The sequence below is a fragment of the Pectinophora gossypiella genome, chromosome 24, assembly GCF_024362695.1.
Source record: "Pectinophora gossypiella chromosome 24, ilPecGoss1.1, whole genome shotgun sequence".
Taxonomy (NCBI): domain Eukaryota; kingdom Metazoa; phylum Arthropoda; class Insecta; order Lepidoptera; family Gelechiidae; genus Pectinophora; species Pectinophora gossypiella.
This window is the reverse complement of record NC_065427.1, coordinates 1,492,422-1,512,130: the sequence shown is the minus strand read 5'-3', so window position 1 is coordinate 1,512,130 and position 19,709 is coordinate 1,492,422. Positions and strand designations below refer to the sequence as shown.

The 19,709-nt window shown below is 40.7% G+C and overlaps 1 protein-coding gene across 1 annotated transcript in view; it reads left to right on the top strand.

The window, feature by feature from the left end:
• LOC126377804 (microtubule-associated serine/threonine-protein kinase 3) overlaps positions 1-19,709 on the top strand; it is a 114,296-nt gene that overhangs the window by 70,047 nt on the left and 24,540 nt on the right. The window contains 15 exon segments of the mRNA XM_050025656.1: positions 825-900; positions 8,617-8,720; positions 8,964-9,089; positions 9,904-10,032; positions 11,568-11,649; positions 12,951-13,055; positions 13,749-13,913; positions 14,293-14,411; positions 15,386-15,526; positions 15,663-15,768; positions 16,513-16,712; positions 17,477-17,547; positions 17,966-18,075; positions 18,484-18,601; positions 19,143-19,267. Coding sequence (XP_049881613.1) covers positions 825-900; positions 8,617-8,720; positions 8,964-9,089; positions 9,904-10,032; positions 11,568-11,649; positions 12,951-13,055; positions 13,749-13,913; positions 14,293-14,411; positions 15,386-15,526; positions 15,663-15,768; positions 16,513-16,712; positions 17,477-17,547; positions 17,966-18,075; positions 18,484-18,601; positions 19,143-19,267 — 1,777 coding nt within the window.

Genomic DNA, 19,709 nt, shown 5'->3' with positions numbered 1-19,709 from the left:
TACAAACGTATGCTAATTAACATTTTCATCAATGATTAGATTTATCCCCCTATTTTCAGTACTCGAGAATTTTGTTTTACTGGTAAGTCTATTGGGTACAAACTTCCCAGTTGTCTTACCAGTAAGTCTATTGGGACGGAAATTCCCAATCGTTCAACTGGTAAGACTACTCGGTAAAACTACTGCGAACCCAGGGTTTTATCTTACATCAGAATTTGAATTCAAAACTAAGTACTTTTTTGTTATTAATTATGGGCAATGTGCTAACGATCTGGAGGTGTGAACCTCCTATCTGGCATTTATTAACATAGGAATAACATAACAAATACCTTTTTGCTTTTATGTAGATGAATTTCTTCAATGTTGCGTTTTTTAGATCCTCTCTTACATACATATATGCTTACTTACATACATACATACAAACATGAATAAACAGACAGCGGTCAAACACATAACCCTCTTTTTATTAGGGCTTGAATTTCGTCAAATTCCCTCTTAGTGAACCCTCATGCATGAGACTTCTAGCACTTGTAGTTTCCGAGATTTCGTGGTAATTATAAATGATATTTCGTAGTAAGTCACTCATCACGAAATATCAGAAACTTCAAGAGTGTAGTTAAGTAAATTTAAACCTTGTGGCTGTACTATATTAAATAAATAAATAAATATATATGCCTCTGTCACGAGTGCCGTCGAACTGTTCCGCCTTGCGGGAGATAAGGTTATCAGAGCTGATGGCCAACCTCCACTAGTTGGAGAGGCACCTGAAGAAGAAGATATGCCTCTGTAGTTTTCCAAGCTAATATAAATGTGTGTCCCCACAGCGACGGGCGGAGGTGGTCGGTGGCGTCACTACCCTCGTCAGGCTACGGGACCACACCGGGCAGCTCTAGTTTATCGGTGAGTATCAAGCTTTAATACTGGCTAGTTGTTCTTTTATTGTGATTAGCTATGTTCAATACTCTATGCTGGGCAGTGTGACCAACTTTATTTTAACACTTCATGTATGTGGGAATGGAAAGGTATGATGCATGAAAAGGAACGTTTGGAGTGAGAAAGTATGAGAGAGAGAGAGGAAGCGGAAGTGGTATTACTTTTTTTTGTAAAAAAGGAGAAAATAAATAACCCTTTAAATTGTATAGGTATCCCAAATTAATGATGATAATTCTTAAACTAAAGATTCCAGAAGGTTCTAGTCACGGTTGGATGACGTTATTACTATTGAGTACCTCCGTCTTGTCTCGAGTTATTGAACAGTCGACAATAACAAAACAATACACATTGATTGCTAGACAATAACCCGATTAGATAACGGATTTTACAATAGTACACTCTTCTTACATCGTCTGAGACGACAGTACACCACACCCTACGATGTACGCTCACGAGTACTATTAAGTATACATTTTGAAACCATGTCACATTAACTTTTTTGGCAAATTAACCCGTAAGTGTCATTAAATGTCAAATATGATAGTGCGACAGGGTTCTAAAGTGGGTACATGATATTGCTCACGACTGTACATTAAGGTGTTCCCTCACCGGGCGTATAATTCAATTACATTGATGTAGTTGGGTATGATAAGCTGCAAAAGTCCAATCAGTTTCTTGCAAAGTAATAAATTAATTGGTTGCACTTTAGACCTCCTGGTTACATGTCGTTTCTGTAATAGACCAAAAACACCTACAAAAACATAAATTTAATAACTATGACAACTAATGGTTCGTAATTTCACCACAAATAATTCGCTGGGCTCAGTGACTGCATTTTTACTCTTTCATTGTACGAATTCATGTTTGGATCATAAATGATTATCACGCGCTAAGCGGTGGAGGAAAACATTGTTAGGAAACTCACATTCCCGAGAAAAGCGTTTCCGAGGTATGTGACCTGTATATTGGACTGGCTTTCCTTTCGCTGGTTGGAAGGTCACTTCTGTAAATAACCGGACCTGTAAAATTTTAAAGGGACCCCGTACAAATGGGATAGCGGAGTTGATTATGTAGTTACATGAGCCATGTCGGGGGCCTTTGGCGGCTCAATAGTAACCCTGACACCAGGGTTGGTAATGTCGATGGTATCATAACCCTCACGACAGAAGAAGAGTGTCTTAACGTGATGGATCATATGGGCGATGGGCTGATCATCTATCACCATGTCGATCGTCTTAGGATTTCGTATCAAGAGTTACTATAAGTTATCTTCTGAGTACATGTGGCTCTGTCTAACCCACAGGGATAACATCAGATAGTTTATGTATGTAGGAATGTGGGAATACTATGGAAGGATAATGAATGGGAATTTGATTGTTTATGGTATGAAAGGAGGACGGTTAATGAATGGGACGTAAGGCAGTTTTAAAAAGTAAGAAAGGGAGTCTATGGTGCGATGTCGGTCGGGTTAGAGGATTTTGTTAAAATATAAGGAGTAAGGATATTTAAAATATCCCATGTTATTTCTATATCCCACATGTATACCCATGTATGTTATTGTTAACCTCAAGGCGATTTACCCTCACTGGGTCGTACTTGATTGGTCTACCGGATCCTGTCGTATTAAATTGCTTCAATTGTTGCGTTGACGTGATTGAGGGCCCTCGTCTGTCCAGTCTGGCTACTCTGAACTTTAATACGCTATCTATTTTGTTGGGTTTAGAGGAAAATAAAAACATACAACTCCAAAGTCTAGAACACAGACGAAGGGTAGCTTGTCTGTCGGTTTTTTATAGGATACAATTCGGTGAGTGTGCGCGGGAACTTCACTAAAGTCGAACTTTTACTTCACTTCACTTTTTAAAGTTTATGGCTGCATCGTTTAGAAACGTTGATTCTGCCAACGTCAAGGTACCGAAGAAAAAAATACAGTAAAAACAATTAAAAAATATATAGTCGGTAGGTACATTTAAATTATATTGAAGACTGTTCGGTGGGAAGTCCAATGATGTAGTCCAGAAGTTCCCTAAAAATAAAGACAACACGATTGTTAATTAACTTCACAGACATATAGATTAGAAACACACGTAGTATAAGCCCGCCACCATTTTTCGTTCGCAAGTTTTTTTTTTTTTTTTAGTTTTGGACCAATTATATATATATATATACTTATACTTAAACAGACTGACGTTTTAAAATGTCATTCCGTAAAATAATGTTGCCAGCCTAATCTTAATAGGGATGTGATTCAGTTCACTAAAGATCTTATCGTTCCATAAATAACTCATAACACTTATTCCACAACTTACTCATAACTCTTTTTCAAATTCGCTAAGACTTCAAATAAATAAGTCGATTCTGATATTATTCTTTATTCTATGGTAGGTACTGTTTAAATGTTATTTTTATCTATCTTCTATCAAAAAAAGCACTTTATCAGTTGAACCGACAGGTGTTCTGCTCACGAATCGTTCTAAAGCTCCAACCTACTTTCATTACAAGTATAACTAATGCTTATTTAACTTATAGTGTAAATGTGCCAATTGCTATCAAGTGGTAACAGTAACAGATTAGTGTTGTTTTTACTTTAGGTACGTAACTCGACGTAGCGAATGTTTATTTTTATCTAATAGTGAGTCAATGCAAGGCGTGTGTAACATATGGTGGAGGTTGGGCCACTAGAAACGTGAGATAGCCGCTCATGTCATCATCATTAATATAAGAGTCACGCTCTAGTCGGTGTAGCATTCTCCGTGCTACTTTTTAGAGAAAAATAGGGCAGTGGTTTCCCTCTTGCCTTCCGCCCCGCAGTACTCTGTCTGACGCGAGTGTGATGGCGCCCATAGTAGTCTATTTCAAAGGCGTACTAGGACTCCTGTCCTCCGCCTCTGAATAGTACTGTCAGTTACTGCTGCCCCTCTGTCAGGTAGCTATGCAGTCGCTCATGTAACTAACTATATTTCTTCCCCCGTGTGGATTGCATCACTAACTCTATATTTTAATATACGTAAGAAATGCAATTTTTTTTAACCCCCGACGCTACGCGGAGAGGTGTTCTAAGTTTCATCTCTTTGTCTTTCTGTCTGTCCATACCATCGTAGCTCCAGAATGGTTGTTGATCCGATTTGGTTGTGGTTTTATTTATTTTTTCGGTTCTTTCTCGAGTCGGCGTTTACGATTGCATAATGGGCAACAGACAATACAACTATAAATAGCTGATATAATCTGTTGTTATAAAATGGAGATGATAATTGAATGTGGTGAAATCAAGCTCGCTCCAAAGTCCGTATCGGTATGAGGTGGAATGTGTCCTTTCTATACGCATTATTTTTTAATCTGTGCCGAAACACTAATAGCGAGAAAATTAAATCGAAATAATCTACTTGAACATGCAGCTCTTGTTAAGCCGTGACGAGCGTGGTAATCATTACACCACCAGGTTCTCCTGAAACTTTAGAGCTACATCGTCATCATATCGAAAAAAAAGTTTCAGAAACATTTATACTTATAAACCTACCGGGTTCCGCTTCCGTCGATGATTCCGCTCACCTCCCGGCCGCAACGTAACTCCGGGTAGCCGTCAAGTCATACATCGCTAATTGTTATCGGAAGTAGCACACTTGTTGCAGAACCTCTGATTCATCTACTGAGAACACCACACACAGCGACACGGATGTGGGTGACAGCCGGATTGCTATCATTTAGCACCTATTTAGTTAAACTGCAAATGTATTAAAATTAACGTTATACAGGGTGTTAGTGACATCGTAACGAAAACTTTGAGGGATAATTCAGACCATGATTCTTAGTTGATATCAAGTGGAATTTTCCGTCGCAAAAGTATAGATAGGAAAATATTAAAAAAAAAACACAAAAACATTCATGAATTTTTTTAAAGGAAATTCCACTTGATATCAACTCAGAATCATGGTCTGAATCATACCCGTCAATATTCGTTACGGTGTCACTAACACCCATACCTACTTGTATGGCTACCGTATGTACTTGTAAGGGGTGTAAGTGACATCGTAACGAATACTGAGAGGGATGATTCAGCTGATTATTCTGAGTTAATATCAAGTGGAATTTTCCATCGCAAAAGTATAGAATTGAAAATAATTTTAAAAAACTAAAAAAAAATACATGATTTTTGCGACGGAAAAATCCACTTGATATCGACTCAGAATCATGGTCTGACTCATCCCTCAAAGTTTTCGTTACGATGTCACTAACACCCTGTATATCAACGCGTAAAATACAATAACTAGGTAAGCAGATACGTAGATTTTTTGTTTTTTTAAAGAACATTGTTTTTAGTTTACGCGGTTATTATCATAATTAAAACACGTAATAACGGGTTCTTACCGCGTTCAAAGTAATAGGGAGTCCAGTGACTCTCATATCCCTACTTTAAACGCGGTAAGAACCCGTTATTATGTGTTTTAATTTTTTAAAGAACGTCCAGGGCCCTGTGCGGCTTTTCTTGCAGTTTCTTTTCCCCGGCTATACTAGTACAAGTTGTGAGAAGCTGCAGTAGGCACTTGCAACAGTGTCGAAATATCGGGAGTCTCATATCCCCATTTAAACGCGGTAAGAACCCGTTATTATGTGTTTTAATTATGATAATAACCGCGTAAACTTAAAACAATGTATGTAACTATGTTTGTTACCTACTGAACAAAGATATTTGTGATTTTGAAACCACGCCTTGTACCCACAGGTACTGGAAGTATTTATTGCGTGTTTTACCAATTACAAACTTATCAATTTGCAGTCGGTAACTAATCGCGGTCTACGATGATGTAGGGCGATAATAGTTTTTCAGCAGCAATGTTAAAAGCCTTTCTCGAAGCATTGAAATGGCGTTCCATAGTTCTGCTTATCCCGGTGGGAAATAGGAGTTTATGTATATGTTATTTACGGCTGTTTGTACGGAAGGCTCGGTTACATTACATTACAATACAAAACAGTTTATTGTAAATAAACACAACAATTTATAGCTTTTTTATAGCATTTTTTATTTATAGCTTTTTAGTCTTATTTTAAAATTTGTTTTTAATAATGTGTATGTTGTTACAATTGTAAGAGGGAAACCACTGCCCTATTATTCCCTAATAAAGTAGCATGGAAAATGCTGCACCGACAAGAGCGTGGTTCTTAAATTGATGATGATGTTACAATTGTAGTTGAATGGAATGTGCTTGTTTATGTATTTTTGTATTTTTATTAAATCATTACAACAACAATTTACTTTTCTTTCGATTTCGTTTGACCAATATCTTTTTACGTACGACATTGATCCATTTATCAACGATGTAGATGGCGTGTAGTATAGTAACGCGTTAAGAGTTTAATATAAAGTTAAGAGCTTTATATTCGGTATTAAGGTTCAGTATTATGCGTTTTGAAAATGGTCCAAGAATTCCGTTCGTTATGCATTTGTTAATTATTACGTTGCGTACGGTCGACGGAGACAAATGGGTTTATCAATCACCATTACGGTGGTTAGTCATTGTTTTTTAGTGGCTTACTGGCCTATAAACGAGGAGTGTATTGGACAGACAGACAGGCACGTCTGTAATGTCTGTTGGGGCACAGCCACAGGTCACCAGAACACTATTTGAACTACACTGACTCGCCAAACTATGTACAACACTTCTTTTTCTTCTATCGTGTATGTCCCCATCAACCCTGGTGTTTGGGTTATTATTGAGCTGCCAAAGGCCCCCTGTCATGGCTGATGTAACGACAACGTATTTACATCAGTAAGTAGTCACCGGGACCAACGGCTTAACGAGCCTTCCGATGCAGTGACCATTTTACTTTATGACAATCAGGTGAGCCTGTAATGTCCTAACCAAACCAGGGTTCCCGGGGCCTCCGTATTGTGAGCCCATCGCTCTACCACTGGACCATGGAGGCCGTTAATAAGTACTAAACTTTTAAATTACGTATAATAACTTTTTAAGTACATAAGATAAAACACTGAATGTTTCTTAATGTCTACTCACCAGCCCATTAACGTCCCCACTGCTGGGGCACGGGCCTTCCCTATGGATGGATAGGGAGATCGGGCCTTAAACCACCACGCGGGCCCAGTGCGGATTGGTGGTTATTAACGACTGCTAATGCAGCCGGGACCAACGGCTTAACGTGCCTTCCGAAGCACGGACGAGCTCGAGATGAAAACTTTTTTTTGTGGTCACCCATCCTATGACCGGCCTTTGCAAAAGTTGCTTAACTTCAACAATCGCAGACCGGGCGCGTTTACCGCTGCGCCACCGAGCTCCTCAATGTCTAATAAAATCTAATGAAAAGCTAGCTATGTATGCAGCATTACAAACTTGTTCACAGTATTCGTTCGACATTTGATTTCCGGAATTTTGTTTCATACGTTTATTTTTTTAGGAATTTTAAGAGTAACATTTTTATGCAGGCAAACTGTTTATATATTGTGGATCAATCTTGCTTCTTTACAATTAAAACCAAATTGCTTAACGGGTTTTAAGTCTACGCGCAATAATTATGTTGATCGTAAACTCTGGTATATTTATATTGATTACTACAAAATTTTCCAACCGGAAAAAATAAGGAAACCGAATAACAAAATATTGATTATGATTACTCAATAAAATATGAATCCATTAAGTATGTTTTACTCAGAATGTTTGATTCGTTAATATCATTATAGCGTTCGATGCACTTTGATAAATCACATCAAACGTTATCAGGAACATTATCAGTTGTGTTTCCGATGTGTCATATGATCCAGTGTTTTCGCAACCTTATCACTTAGATACTTTCCGCCTTAAAGTCCACGAATTTTTAAGGAATGAATTAACTAGTCATAATAATTCTATGCAGAATCTGCGACTTTAGTGGCGCGGACTATATTTTAAATCTGATAAGAGGTTTAGAAGTTGAGTCATCATCAATTTAAGAGCCACGCTCTTGTCGGTGTAGCATTTTCCATTCCAGTCTATCAAAGGCCAATTCCTTGACTTCCCTATAAGACACGACGTTAACCTTTTCTTTAATCTGTTCCATGTAAGCTCTTCTTGGTCTTCCCCTTCCTCTCTTTCCTTCTAGCTTCCCTTCTATGATGTTTTTAATGAATTCGTCGTGTCTTATTAGGTGTCCAATCATCTTGCCAGTTGAGTGGGACACTGCCATAACCATCTAGACTATGGATACTGTGTTACCGTTGTCTACAGTCGTCATCATCTCCCTAGCGTACCCCGTTTTTCTCCGGGTCCGGTTATCTAACCTGAAGATTTGACAGATCCGGTTTTTTACAGAAGCTACTGCCTGTCTGACCTTCGGACCCGCGAAGGGAAAACCAGTCCAGTTAAGTCATACCATACAGACATCCTCACGATGTTTTCTTTAAACGCTGAGCACGTGATAACTAAATAAGATTCAAACATGAAACAGAAAACTGAAAATCATACCGTGCATTAATTTCTCCGTCCATAAACAGTCGTAAGAACTGCCAATTACACCGATCTACATCAATTTCATACATTGGCACCGTGTGTGGAATACAGGAAGTAGGTAGACCCTGTATTTTGGAACCAGGTCTCTCTCTCTCTCTTTATATAAGAGCTGCGCTCTTGTCGGTGGAGTAATCGCCTTCATAACCACCACCAGGTCTAATTGTTCTTTATCATTCTTTGTTTCCAGTCACAATGTTCGTCTCAGGAGAGGCTGCTAGCAGTGCAGGCGGCGTGCGAGCCGCCGCCACGTGCGCCGTGCCCGCACTGCCACCAGCATCAGAACTCTTTAAAGTAAATGTTGTATAACCACTCTTACGAAGCTTGGTCTACCATAACCAATATACCTAGTAGTATAGACCAATAGTACCTGCCAATAACAATAGTGAGAGCCTTCAGCGCTCCCCATTTGTCCGGCCAAGTAGTTAATGCCATCTGCGGCAAATCTACAATAAGTCAAGTCAATTCTTTCTTTAAAACACATGTTTTATAAAAACTAGAACCAATGTTAAAAAACCTCGTCATTCCCCATTACAGCAGTTCACAAGGCAGCGGCATGAACCACTGGGCGTCGTTATCAGACAGCGGTGGCAGCGGACACAACGCGGCGCGCGCGCCTTCACCTCAGAGCCCTGCGCGGCGTGTGCGCAGTCGCAGTTTGAGGTAACATCATGTCGATGTACAAAAACGAGGAATAATAACCGAACACCTTAGTACCACGGTAGTCGTTACATGAGTCATGTCAGGGGCCTTTGCCGGCTCAATAGTAACCCTGACACAAAACCACACGAGAGAAGTAGGTACCATTGTACGACATGTCGAATTAATTTCTTTGACAAATTGATCAGTAAGTCTCAGTACATGTCAAATATGTTAGCGCGGCTTCTAAGGTGAGTATGCGATATTACTCATGATTGTACAGAAGGATCTACACTGTAGAACTACTGAAGACTCAGCCAAGTTGCAAACGTTTCTATTACGACATTAGCTAATGTATAATCCGTCTGTACTCCTCGCAAATATTATAACACGCATCGTCTTTGACGCAAGGTGTTCATTTTTATTCGGCCGGGTTTTACTTTAGCCATTGTACGTACACATAAGAGCATTTACAGCAGGTTTTCATTAATTTTCTTTAATTCTAAGAGGAGCTCATTCTTGAGGAGCTCGGTGGCGCAGCGGTAAACGCGCTCGGTCTGCGATTGTTGAAGTTAAGCAACTTTCGCAAAGGCCGGTCATAGGATGGGTGACCACAAAAAAAAGTTTTCATCTCGAGCTCCTCCGTGCTTCGGAAAGCATGTTAAGTCGTTGGTCCCGGCTTCAGTAGCAATCCGCACTGGGCTTGCGTAGTGGTATAAGGCCCGATCTCCCTATCCATCCATAGGGAAGGCCCGTGCCCCAGCAGTGGGGACGTTAATGGGCTGGTGATGATGATGATGAATTCTAAGAGCTAATAAACCTTTTTTTTTGTTTTTAGTTCGCCCTCAAGGTCGCCAGGAGGTGCTGGCTCGAGCGGCGCGGAGGGCTCCAAAGAAGACGCGGTGTCCGCGATGTCGTCGCTCTTCGCGGCTCGGTTCCCGGCCGCGCAGAAGGCGATGGATGATAAGTGAGTTTTATACAACAATACTTACAATAGGCTAGTTATATCTATCTATATATATCGTGGCCATATCATAGAATTGATCATTTCATGAAATGATCGACCATTTCATGAAATGGTCGTATTTCATGAAATAGAACAACATTCGTTGGCCACATCATGATGTGGTTTGGCCAGATCAATGAACACAAAACGTTTAACGATATGACCAACTAAATGCATGATTACTTCATGATATGGCCAAACGTTAGCGATCATATCGTAAAATTGTAACATTATCCACCGGTAGTGGCGCTGGTGTCGCTTTGTTTTTGTTTTGCATAATGGCGGCGGACAATAATTATTCTTGTGTGAACGCGAATAATACGAATAATAATGAGCAAATACAAGATAAAAGTGCAGTGAAGCAATGTTTTGACACTAAGGTGAAAAGAAAAACTCGTATTAACAGTAGACAGCAACTTTATTTTTATTTTTAGGTTATATGGCAAATAATGAAGGTCGAGTGACCACGCTACGTAAATCAATGGACTATTATTGGATTTCAAAATATGATATAATTAAAACTGCGAATGAAGAGATATTAATTTTAAAAAAGAAAAATATAGACGATCCTACTGTCCGTTAAGTTTCTTTTTTTGACGTGACTTATTGTAGATTTGCCGCAGATGGCATTAACTACTTGAAACGGGATTCTATTAAAACGCATAAATGTTTTTGTCATAATTTAAATTATCATAATCCTTTTTTTTATAATTTTTACAAGGCATAACGGTAGGTTAGGGTGCGGCGGGGGTGGCCCTTGGGCCACCCCTACGCCGCCAGTATGTTTATCTTACACACGAAAAGTATACTGAATGATGACCAATGGCATGAAATAGTGTCAAAAAATATGACGACGACTTCAAAGCGAGATGCAGTTACGGCGTATATGTCAACTACATCAACACTCCGTTAATCGAAAATGACTTTTTAATTTTTATTTGACTTTTAAACATTTTTGTACTTTGTACTAGAGTAATACATTATTTCCGTTTTTATTACACCACTTATCATGGACACCCTACATTAATGATATGGCCAAACGTGGATGGAAATATCATTAAACGCTGACGTTTAAACGATATGGTCAGTTGAAGTTGGCCATTTCATGAAATACGACCATTTCATGAAATGGTCGATCATTTCATGAAATGGTCAATTCTATGATCTGGCCACGACATATATATCAACTCACGTGAATATGCTAAAGAATAATCTGAAATCCGTTTTTCGATACAATATCTCATCTAACGCCGGAGATATTAATAGTTAAAGTCAAAGGTCGTATGCCAATCTGTCCTAAGAGTCTACTTACCACGGCATACGATCACATTTGGAAGAATTTCAGAGAAATATTCTCCTATTTCATACACTTTAAAGCGTGATTTCTCCGTAGTCGAGTTTTAGTTTTTAAACCTAAATATTTGTAAAATTGAGATTTTTTTTATTGTAAATTTTTGATAAGTATAAAGTTATATCCAAAACTATTTCCCTTTCAGATTACGATCTCTAATAGAAGAACTGACTGAATTAGATAAGAAACCAGACCGACCGCCTATCGAAAGATTTGTTCAAAGACAGGTAACGTGAAATATACAGTTTTGTTGTGTTAAGACGTGAATAATTTATACCTACAAAAAATATCAATTGCAACTAAGTGTATGAAAATATTTAATTGTGTAAATGCAGGGTGTTACTGACATCGCAACGAAAACTTTGAGGGATGGTTCAGACCATGATTCTGAGTTGATATCAAGTGGAATATTCCGTCGCAAAAGTATGGAAATGAATATAATAAAACAAAAACACTAAACGTTTTATGAATTTTTCGTCAGGTGATATCACTGACACCCTGTATATGACTAATTTTATTTTAAGTTTATACCTGTCATTTTTTTATCCACTGAAAAGGAAAGGGACGGGTAACCGGCAGGTTAAAAATGATGGATTGCACCGATTCGTATAGAGCGTCGACCTCACCCCTTCTGGGTCTTACTTTAGTCTTAATGGCCATAAGCCGGTAAGGAGAAAGGGGGAGCGCGTTAGGTGGGCAGGGGACTGTCTGTCTCGCTCGCCTAACGACGTTACATGGTAAGAATCATGGTATAAAAAGACCAGGTATGCTCAATCCTATGACAAGCCGCCATTGCTAGCCCTTTGATGACGTATGTGTTACCATTAAATTGGTATCTCCAATATTCCAAGGACGTAAATTTTATTATTGAAAATTAAGTGAATTACTGACTAATGTATTTAATTACTATTACTTTTCTCATATATAAAAGTTATTAGAACTGTAAGTAACTCTTACTAAATGTTCAAAATTTCTTTGCAAAGCTAATATAAAAAAAATGGTAGTGGGTAATTTATTTTTTATGAAATGGCAACGCAGGGTGTGATGACGTCAGCTGGGCTAACCTTGAAATGTGAAGTGTCACTTTTGATCATACCTGGGGGGTTAAAAAGGCCACATCGAAGCAATTCATCTAAAAAAAGGAATATTGCAATTTGACATTTGCGCATATAAAATTAAGTGCGCAATGCAAACAAATGTCAAATAGCAATATTGCTTTTTTAGATGAATTGCTTAGATGTGGCCATTTTAACCTCCCAGTAGGCTCTGCACGGTAACCGCGCCGCGCGCGTCGCGAAAATTTTTTGAGGTCTTCGACCAATAGCCGTTTGACGTCCATCTACGTAGATAGCATTCGTATCGTTTGTTGGTCGAATCGCTCAATATAATTCGCGCCGCGCGCGGCGCGGTTATCATGCAGACCCGGCTGGTCTTCTTATACCATGATAAGAATAAGATTTTTATACGGTTGTCTGTAGTGTGTTTAGGTGGCAACGGGAATCAGTACCAATGTGTTTGTGTGTTGTAGGTGTTGGAAATGGCCCGGGACTGCTTGCACAAATCCGAGTCAAAACAAGTTACGAGCAGCTATTTCTACGACATGGCCGATAGTTTGGATCGACTACTCGCTGAGGTGACTTTGTTTACAATAATTTCAATATTATACATTTTTTATATCATTACCCTGTTTATCAAAACTTACAAGCCCTGTATTACAAAAAAAAACTTGTAGAAATATTCATTATAACAAGAATGTGTTTATCAAAAGTACACATGTAAATTACATGTTACAAATGCTAATATTTATTTCACATGTATATATTTTACAATCCCACTACTTTTTTGATGTTCTATCGTGTGGGTTGTGAGGTGGTGTACCAACCTCATCAACCCTGGTGTCAGGTTTACTATTGAGCCGCCAAAGGCCCCTGACATGGCTCAAGTAACGACTACTTACTCACATCAGTAAGTAGTATTCGGGACCAAAGGCTTAACGTGCCTTCCGAAGCACGGATCATCTTACTTTCGGACAATCTGGTGATCAGCCAGTAATGTTCTAACCAAACTGGGGACCACAAAGTAATTTTTGTGATATGTGCCCACCGGGATTCGAACCCGGGACCTCCGGATCGTGAGGCCAATGCTCAACCACTGGACCACGGAGGCCGCTAGGGTTATTATTAAGCTGCCAAAAGCTGACATGACATCGACCGTGGCAGCAAGTTGTCTTTGATTACTTGTGGCCCTGCCCAACCCGTTAGGGATTACGGGCGTGAGTTTATGTAGGTATGTATAAATAAATAAATCTGTTCTGTATCATTCTCAGACGCGAGAGAAGTCGGCGGAAGCGGGAAACCAGGTGGCGCCACTAGTCAACCGCCTCATACTGGCGATGGCCCGGCCGGCGAGGCTGTTGGAGTGCCTCGAGTTCGACCCCGAGCGTTTCTACCGACTGCTCGAGGCCGCTGAGGGACACGCCAAGAATATGCAGGTATGTGGAATCAATTTACAATACAATACAAATATACTTTATTGCACACAACATACAAAACAAGTTTTAAACAAAACATACACGAAAGATAGTCAAGTTTTCGGGAGCGTTCGGAGAGTTTTTAAAAATAAAACTAAAGAGTACTTAAAACACGAGCGTAGGTGGATGCTTCTAGTTTAATACTGAATCAAAAATACAAATTGAATCCTTAGGTCTAGAACTTATCTAATGCAAGGTTTGCATCCGGCCGTACCAATAATGTCAACGTAGTGCTTTTAAGCTCTTACTTGTATTATTCTTGGTACGTCATGTTTCATAACTAGATACAATGTTGAGTACTAAGAATAAGTATTGATTGTTTTGTTGATTGTTTGTACAGGGCATCACAACGGATATCCCGCAGTACATAATACACAAGCTGGGCCTGTCGCGGGACCCGCTAGCTGAGCTACAGGTGCCGCCGCCACCGCCGCAGCCACAGAACATATCACCCTCCAAGTATGAAACGGTTTCATTAATCAACCAAAAGAATTGGTTCGGTTTTCGAAAAAATAGTACATAACATTGCCGTTGGTCCCGGTTATTACTTACTGATGTAAGTACGTAGTCGTTACATGAGTTATGTAAGGGGCCTTTCGCGGTTCAATAATAACCCTGACACCGGGGTTGCTGAGGTTGGTAATCCACCTCACAACCCACACGATAGAAGAAGAAGTACGAGCATTAATATGTATACACTTTGGTACCATGTCACATTAACTTTTTTGACAAATTGAAATGTAAGTCTCACTAAATGTCAAATATGTCAGTGCGACAAAGTCCTGCAGTGGGTACATTATATTGCTCATGACTGTACATAACATTATAACATAACATAAGTTATATCCCAATTGTGGTAGTCAGTACATACATCGCAAGATGAACTGAGCACCCACACCGCAACGGGCTTTCTGGTTAGACCAACGTGATAGGTGATGAGCCTTATCGTCATCTATAATAATAAAAAAAAACACAAGCGTAATAGAAAAATAAATAAGCATAAATTCGTCTCATTGTTTGATCTACGCTAATAAAGAATAATAATTACGTATAGAACGGTAACTCCCCGCACCGCACCAATTCGAACCCTTGCCCAGGGATACGGGTGAAGATCTCAACGGTTGCAGAGGCGGAGATGGGAGCTATTGGTACCGCAATGCAGGACGGAAGTGGCGAGTCACTGTCTATAACCTGGTACTTGACAAGGGCAGCAGTAAATATCAGTACTAGTCAGAAGCGGACGACAGGAGTCCTAGTACGGCTTTGTAATTGACTACTCTGGACGCCATCCCACTCGCGTCAGACAGAGTACTGCGAGGCGGAAGGCAAGAAGGAAACCACTGCCCTGTTTTTCCCTAAAATTAGCATGGAGAATGCTACACCGACAAGAGCGTCTCTTAAATTAGTGATGTTGAGCATAATATTCCCCCTAGGTCGCGAGGCCGCCAGTCCCCGCCGGGCCACGGCACCAACGGCGCGCCGCCCTCCGAGAGCGACTACCAAGTTATCAAGCTCATATCCAACGGGGCCTATGGCGCAGTCTACCTCGTCAAACATAAACAGACGAGGCAAAGGTGAGGACATAACTTCTGCGAATCAAACACACAACTCGCCGTTAAGGTCGACCCAGATACCTTTTAAAATTCAAATCTCATTTGGGCCTTACACAACTTAAGATAAAAAACTTTTAACACAATTTAATGTTTACAGATACGCAATGAAGAAGATCAGTAAAAACAACTTAATATTAAGGAATCAAGTGGAGCAAGCGTTCGCGGAGAGGGATATTCTCAGTTTTGCTGACAACCCTTTTGTGGTAAGTATTAACAGCTATACTGGAATTATTTTCGGAAAATTCCACTTGATATCAACTCAGAATCTTAACAGTCTCCGTGGTCTAGTGGTTAGAGCGTTAGGCTCACGATCTGGAGGTCCGGGTTCGATTCCCGATGGGGACATTGTCGAAATCACTTTGTGAGACTGTCCTTTGTTTGGTAAGGACTTTTCAGGCTTGAATCACCTGATTGTCCGAAAAAGTAAGATGATTCCGTGCTTCGGAGGGCACGTTAAGCCGTTGGTCCCGTCTATTAGCCGTAAAAAACACCTCCACCAACCCGCAGTGGAGCAGCGTGGTGGAGTATGCTCCATACCCCCTCCGGTTGATTGAGGGGAGGCCGGTGCCCAGCAGTGGGACGTATATAGGCAGTTTATGTATCAACTCAGAATAATGGTCTGAATCGTCCCCCTCAGTATACGGTACGATGTCACTAACACCTCGTATAACCTTTGTTTTGTGGCGGACCAGCTAGTTCCACCCACATGCAACAGATGGCGCCACATTCAATAATGCAGTCTTCAAGTAGTCCTGAAACGCGATATCGAAGTTTCCACGGCAAGACGCATATATACGACTTCCAACATAACACCGTTGGATCGTCGATCCCTAGTCACACTACCAACTTGTGGCTAGCGGGGTACTATGCTCAGTTCGGTACCCCGAAAACATTCTTGGCGACAGCACACCCTCGCCGCCAAAGTTTAATCTCACCTCCGTTGTCAGGTAACGATGTACTGCTCGTTCGAGACGAAACGCCACCTGTGCCTGATCCTGGAGTTCGTGGAGGGCGGCGACTGCGCCACGCTCCTGCTCAACGGACCGCTCCCGCCGGACATGGCGAGGCATTACTTCGCCGAAGCCGTGCTAGCTGTCGAGTACCTGCATTCGTATGGCATCGTGCACAGGGATTTGAAGCCTGACAAGTTAGTCTTCATCATATACGCCACGGCCTCCCTGGTCCAGTGGTTGAGCGTTGGGCTCACGATCCGGAGGTCCCGGGTTCGAATCCCGGTGGGAAAATTTCACAAAAATCACTTTGTGATCACATTACAGACTGATCACCTGATCAGCCTGTAATGTCCTAACCAAACTAGGGATAAGGACAATCAGGTGATTGTCCAAAAAGTAAGACGATCCGTGCTTCGGAAGGCACGTTAAGCCGTTGGCCCCGGTTACTACTTACTGATGTAAGTAAGTAGTCGTTACCTGAGCGATATCAGGGGCCTTTGGCGGCTCAATAACAACCCTGACACCAGGGTTGATGAGGTTGGTAATTTACCTCACAATCCACACGATAGAAGAAGATCCTCGCTTCAATCAAACGGAGGGGGGTGTGGAGCATACTCCACCAGGCACTGCGGGTTGGTGTCGGTGTTTTACAACTCATACCTGGGACCGGGAACGGCTTAATCGTACCCTCCAAAGCATGGAATCATTTTACTTTTACATACAGTCAAGTGATTCAAGCTTGTCAATGTCCTTACCAAACAAAAGATCACAAAGTGTTTGTGAAGTAAAAACAATATTGTTAATTGGTGAGATAAACTTACAAGTTTTTTCTAATTTTTTCCACTGTCGCAACCCGCCTCTTCCAATTAACCCATTATATTTCATACACTATCTTAGAAATAACCTGTCATACAAAATTGGTGATGAAAATAGTCATTAATATGAAATATTGTTTCAGCTTGCTCATCACAGCAACTGGCCACATAAAGCTAACTGACTTCGGACTCAGCAAGATGGGTCTCATGTCATGTAAGTAACATTGATTACAGTAACAGTAACCCTTTAAAATTAAGGTAACTTCATCCCGTTTCTCTCAGGGTCCGCTTACCTAACCTAATTTGACAGGTCCAGTTTTTTACAGAAGCGATTGCCTGTCTGAACTTAGGTCACATACTTCCGAAACGCATTTCTCGGGAATGTGGATTTCCTCACGATGTTTTCCTTCACCGCTGAGCACGTGATAACAATTTATGACCCAAACATGAATTTGTAAACAAATTCGAAAATTATTGGTTTAGGCCTGCGCTGAGATTCGAACTTGCGATCTCACGGTGAAAGTCAAGTTTTCTTCCAAGTTTTCGGCTCGATTGATCAACAGGTGATTTCAGCCTGCAATATCCTAGCCAACAGCTAATATAATAATTTAATCAAATCTTGTTGTGGGCAGTGGCAACGAACTTGTATGAAGAGTACGCCGACAGGGAAGCGAGGCAGTTCTCTGATAAGCAGGTGTGCGGCACGCCCGAGTATATCGCACCGGAGGTCATACTCAGGCAGGTGAGTGACCTTTCTCATTTTTTTTTTGACGTGACGTTCAAAGAAGAGTCATGGTCACTCGTAGAAACGGTTCTCGTAGAAACATCGAACGGTTACTCTCCGCCCGCACCAAGTCGTATCGGGCGTCGATACTTACTTTAGTCTTACTTTCGTGAGATGTTAAAGAGTAAGGGGGAGCGCGCGTGGATTGTCTGTCTCGCTCGCACTTACGTGTTAGGCGACATACGGTCAGAATGAGATTTTTGTACGGAGTGTCCGATGTGCGCAGTTAGTACTTAGCTCAGTTTTCAAACTTTTAGGGATGCCAGCTGACTCATAAATGTGAAATAATATTGTCACATTTTTAAAGGTCTTTTTCAGATTTAAAAAAAAAAGAGAAAATCTTATAATGTTATTGTCACGTGACAGGGTTACGGCAAGCCGGTGGACTGGTGGTCGATGGGCATCATCCTGTATGAGTTCCTGGTCGGCTGCGTGCCCTTCTTCGGAGACACGCCCGAGGAACTCTTCGCGCACACTGTCAATGGTCAGTACTCATGTTATTTCTAGATTAATCCAGAAAATATAATTTGATTTTACGTCATCTGATAGTATTTTCTGAATATTTGAATAGGGTTAAAGTTTGAAATCCAACCCCCGTAGCATAGCACAGCAACAAAAAAGGCTTCGCGTAGATAATTGTTGCGTTGTTGGTAATTTGTTGATTTGCGACATTTGTTGCTGTGCCGCGAGGGCTGTTCGATGTGGTATAGGGTTTATCACGCTTACCTAGCAAATGCCTACACACTCTAGCTCTGAAGACTCCTAGATTATAACGAGTTGGAAAAACAGACCAGTTCCAATCCTTTAAAATAATTTCTGTATAGAAGGGACACTCCGCCCCGCACCAACCTTGATTTACCTCACCCCCTGTACCCACCCCACAATGGATGTCACTTTAATCTAGTTAAGCTGCGCGGTCTTTCCGTCTCACTTGCACTCACAAAGAAAGGCGACCGGCAGTAAGATCGAGATTTTTGAATAGAGTTTCCGTACTGTCTGTAATATTATATGCTTTTCTATCGTAGATGACATCGAATGGCCGTCAGAAGAAGACTTCCCGATAGCGGTGGAGGCGCGGGCGATCATAACGGAGCTGCTGGCTCGTAACCCTAGAGACCGACTTGGTACCGGGGGCACGCATCAAGTCAAGGTGAGGACTTCCCACAATATAAGAATTTGCTTAGGGCATTATCTATCACCTGGGCATATATATCACCTGAAGGGTTAAAAAGGCTACATCAAAACAATTCACCTATAAAACCAATATTTCTATTTGACATTTGGCATTGCGCACTTTTATATGAAATATTGCTTTTTAGGTGAATCGCTTCGATGTGGCCTTTTTATAGTAACCTTCTATCCCTTCAACTACCTCTTTATAACCCGCCAGTTCCCTAAAATGGGGGTTGGACGTTTGTATGGAGCATTCAGCAATTTTCAAGGTAGAAGGCTAAAAATTGGTTTGCGAACTATTTGCGAATAAAAAAATCGTGCATCATTTTTCTTATTTGCCTTCAAAGAGGGAGTAAAATTTTATATGGAATTTTTCGCAGTTTTTGTTAGGAAAGGGGAACCGTGTTACCCCGAATTTA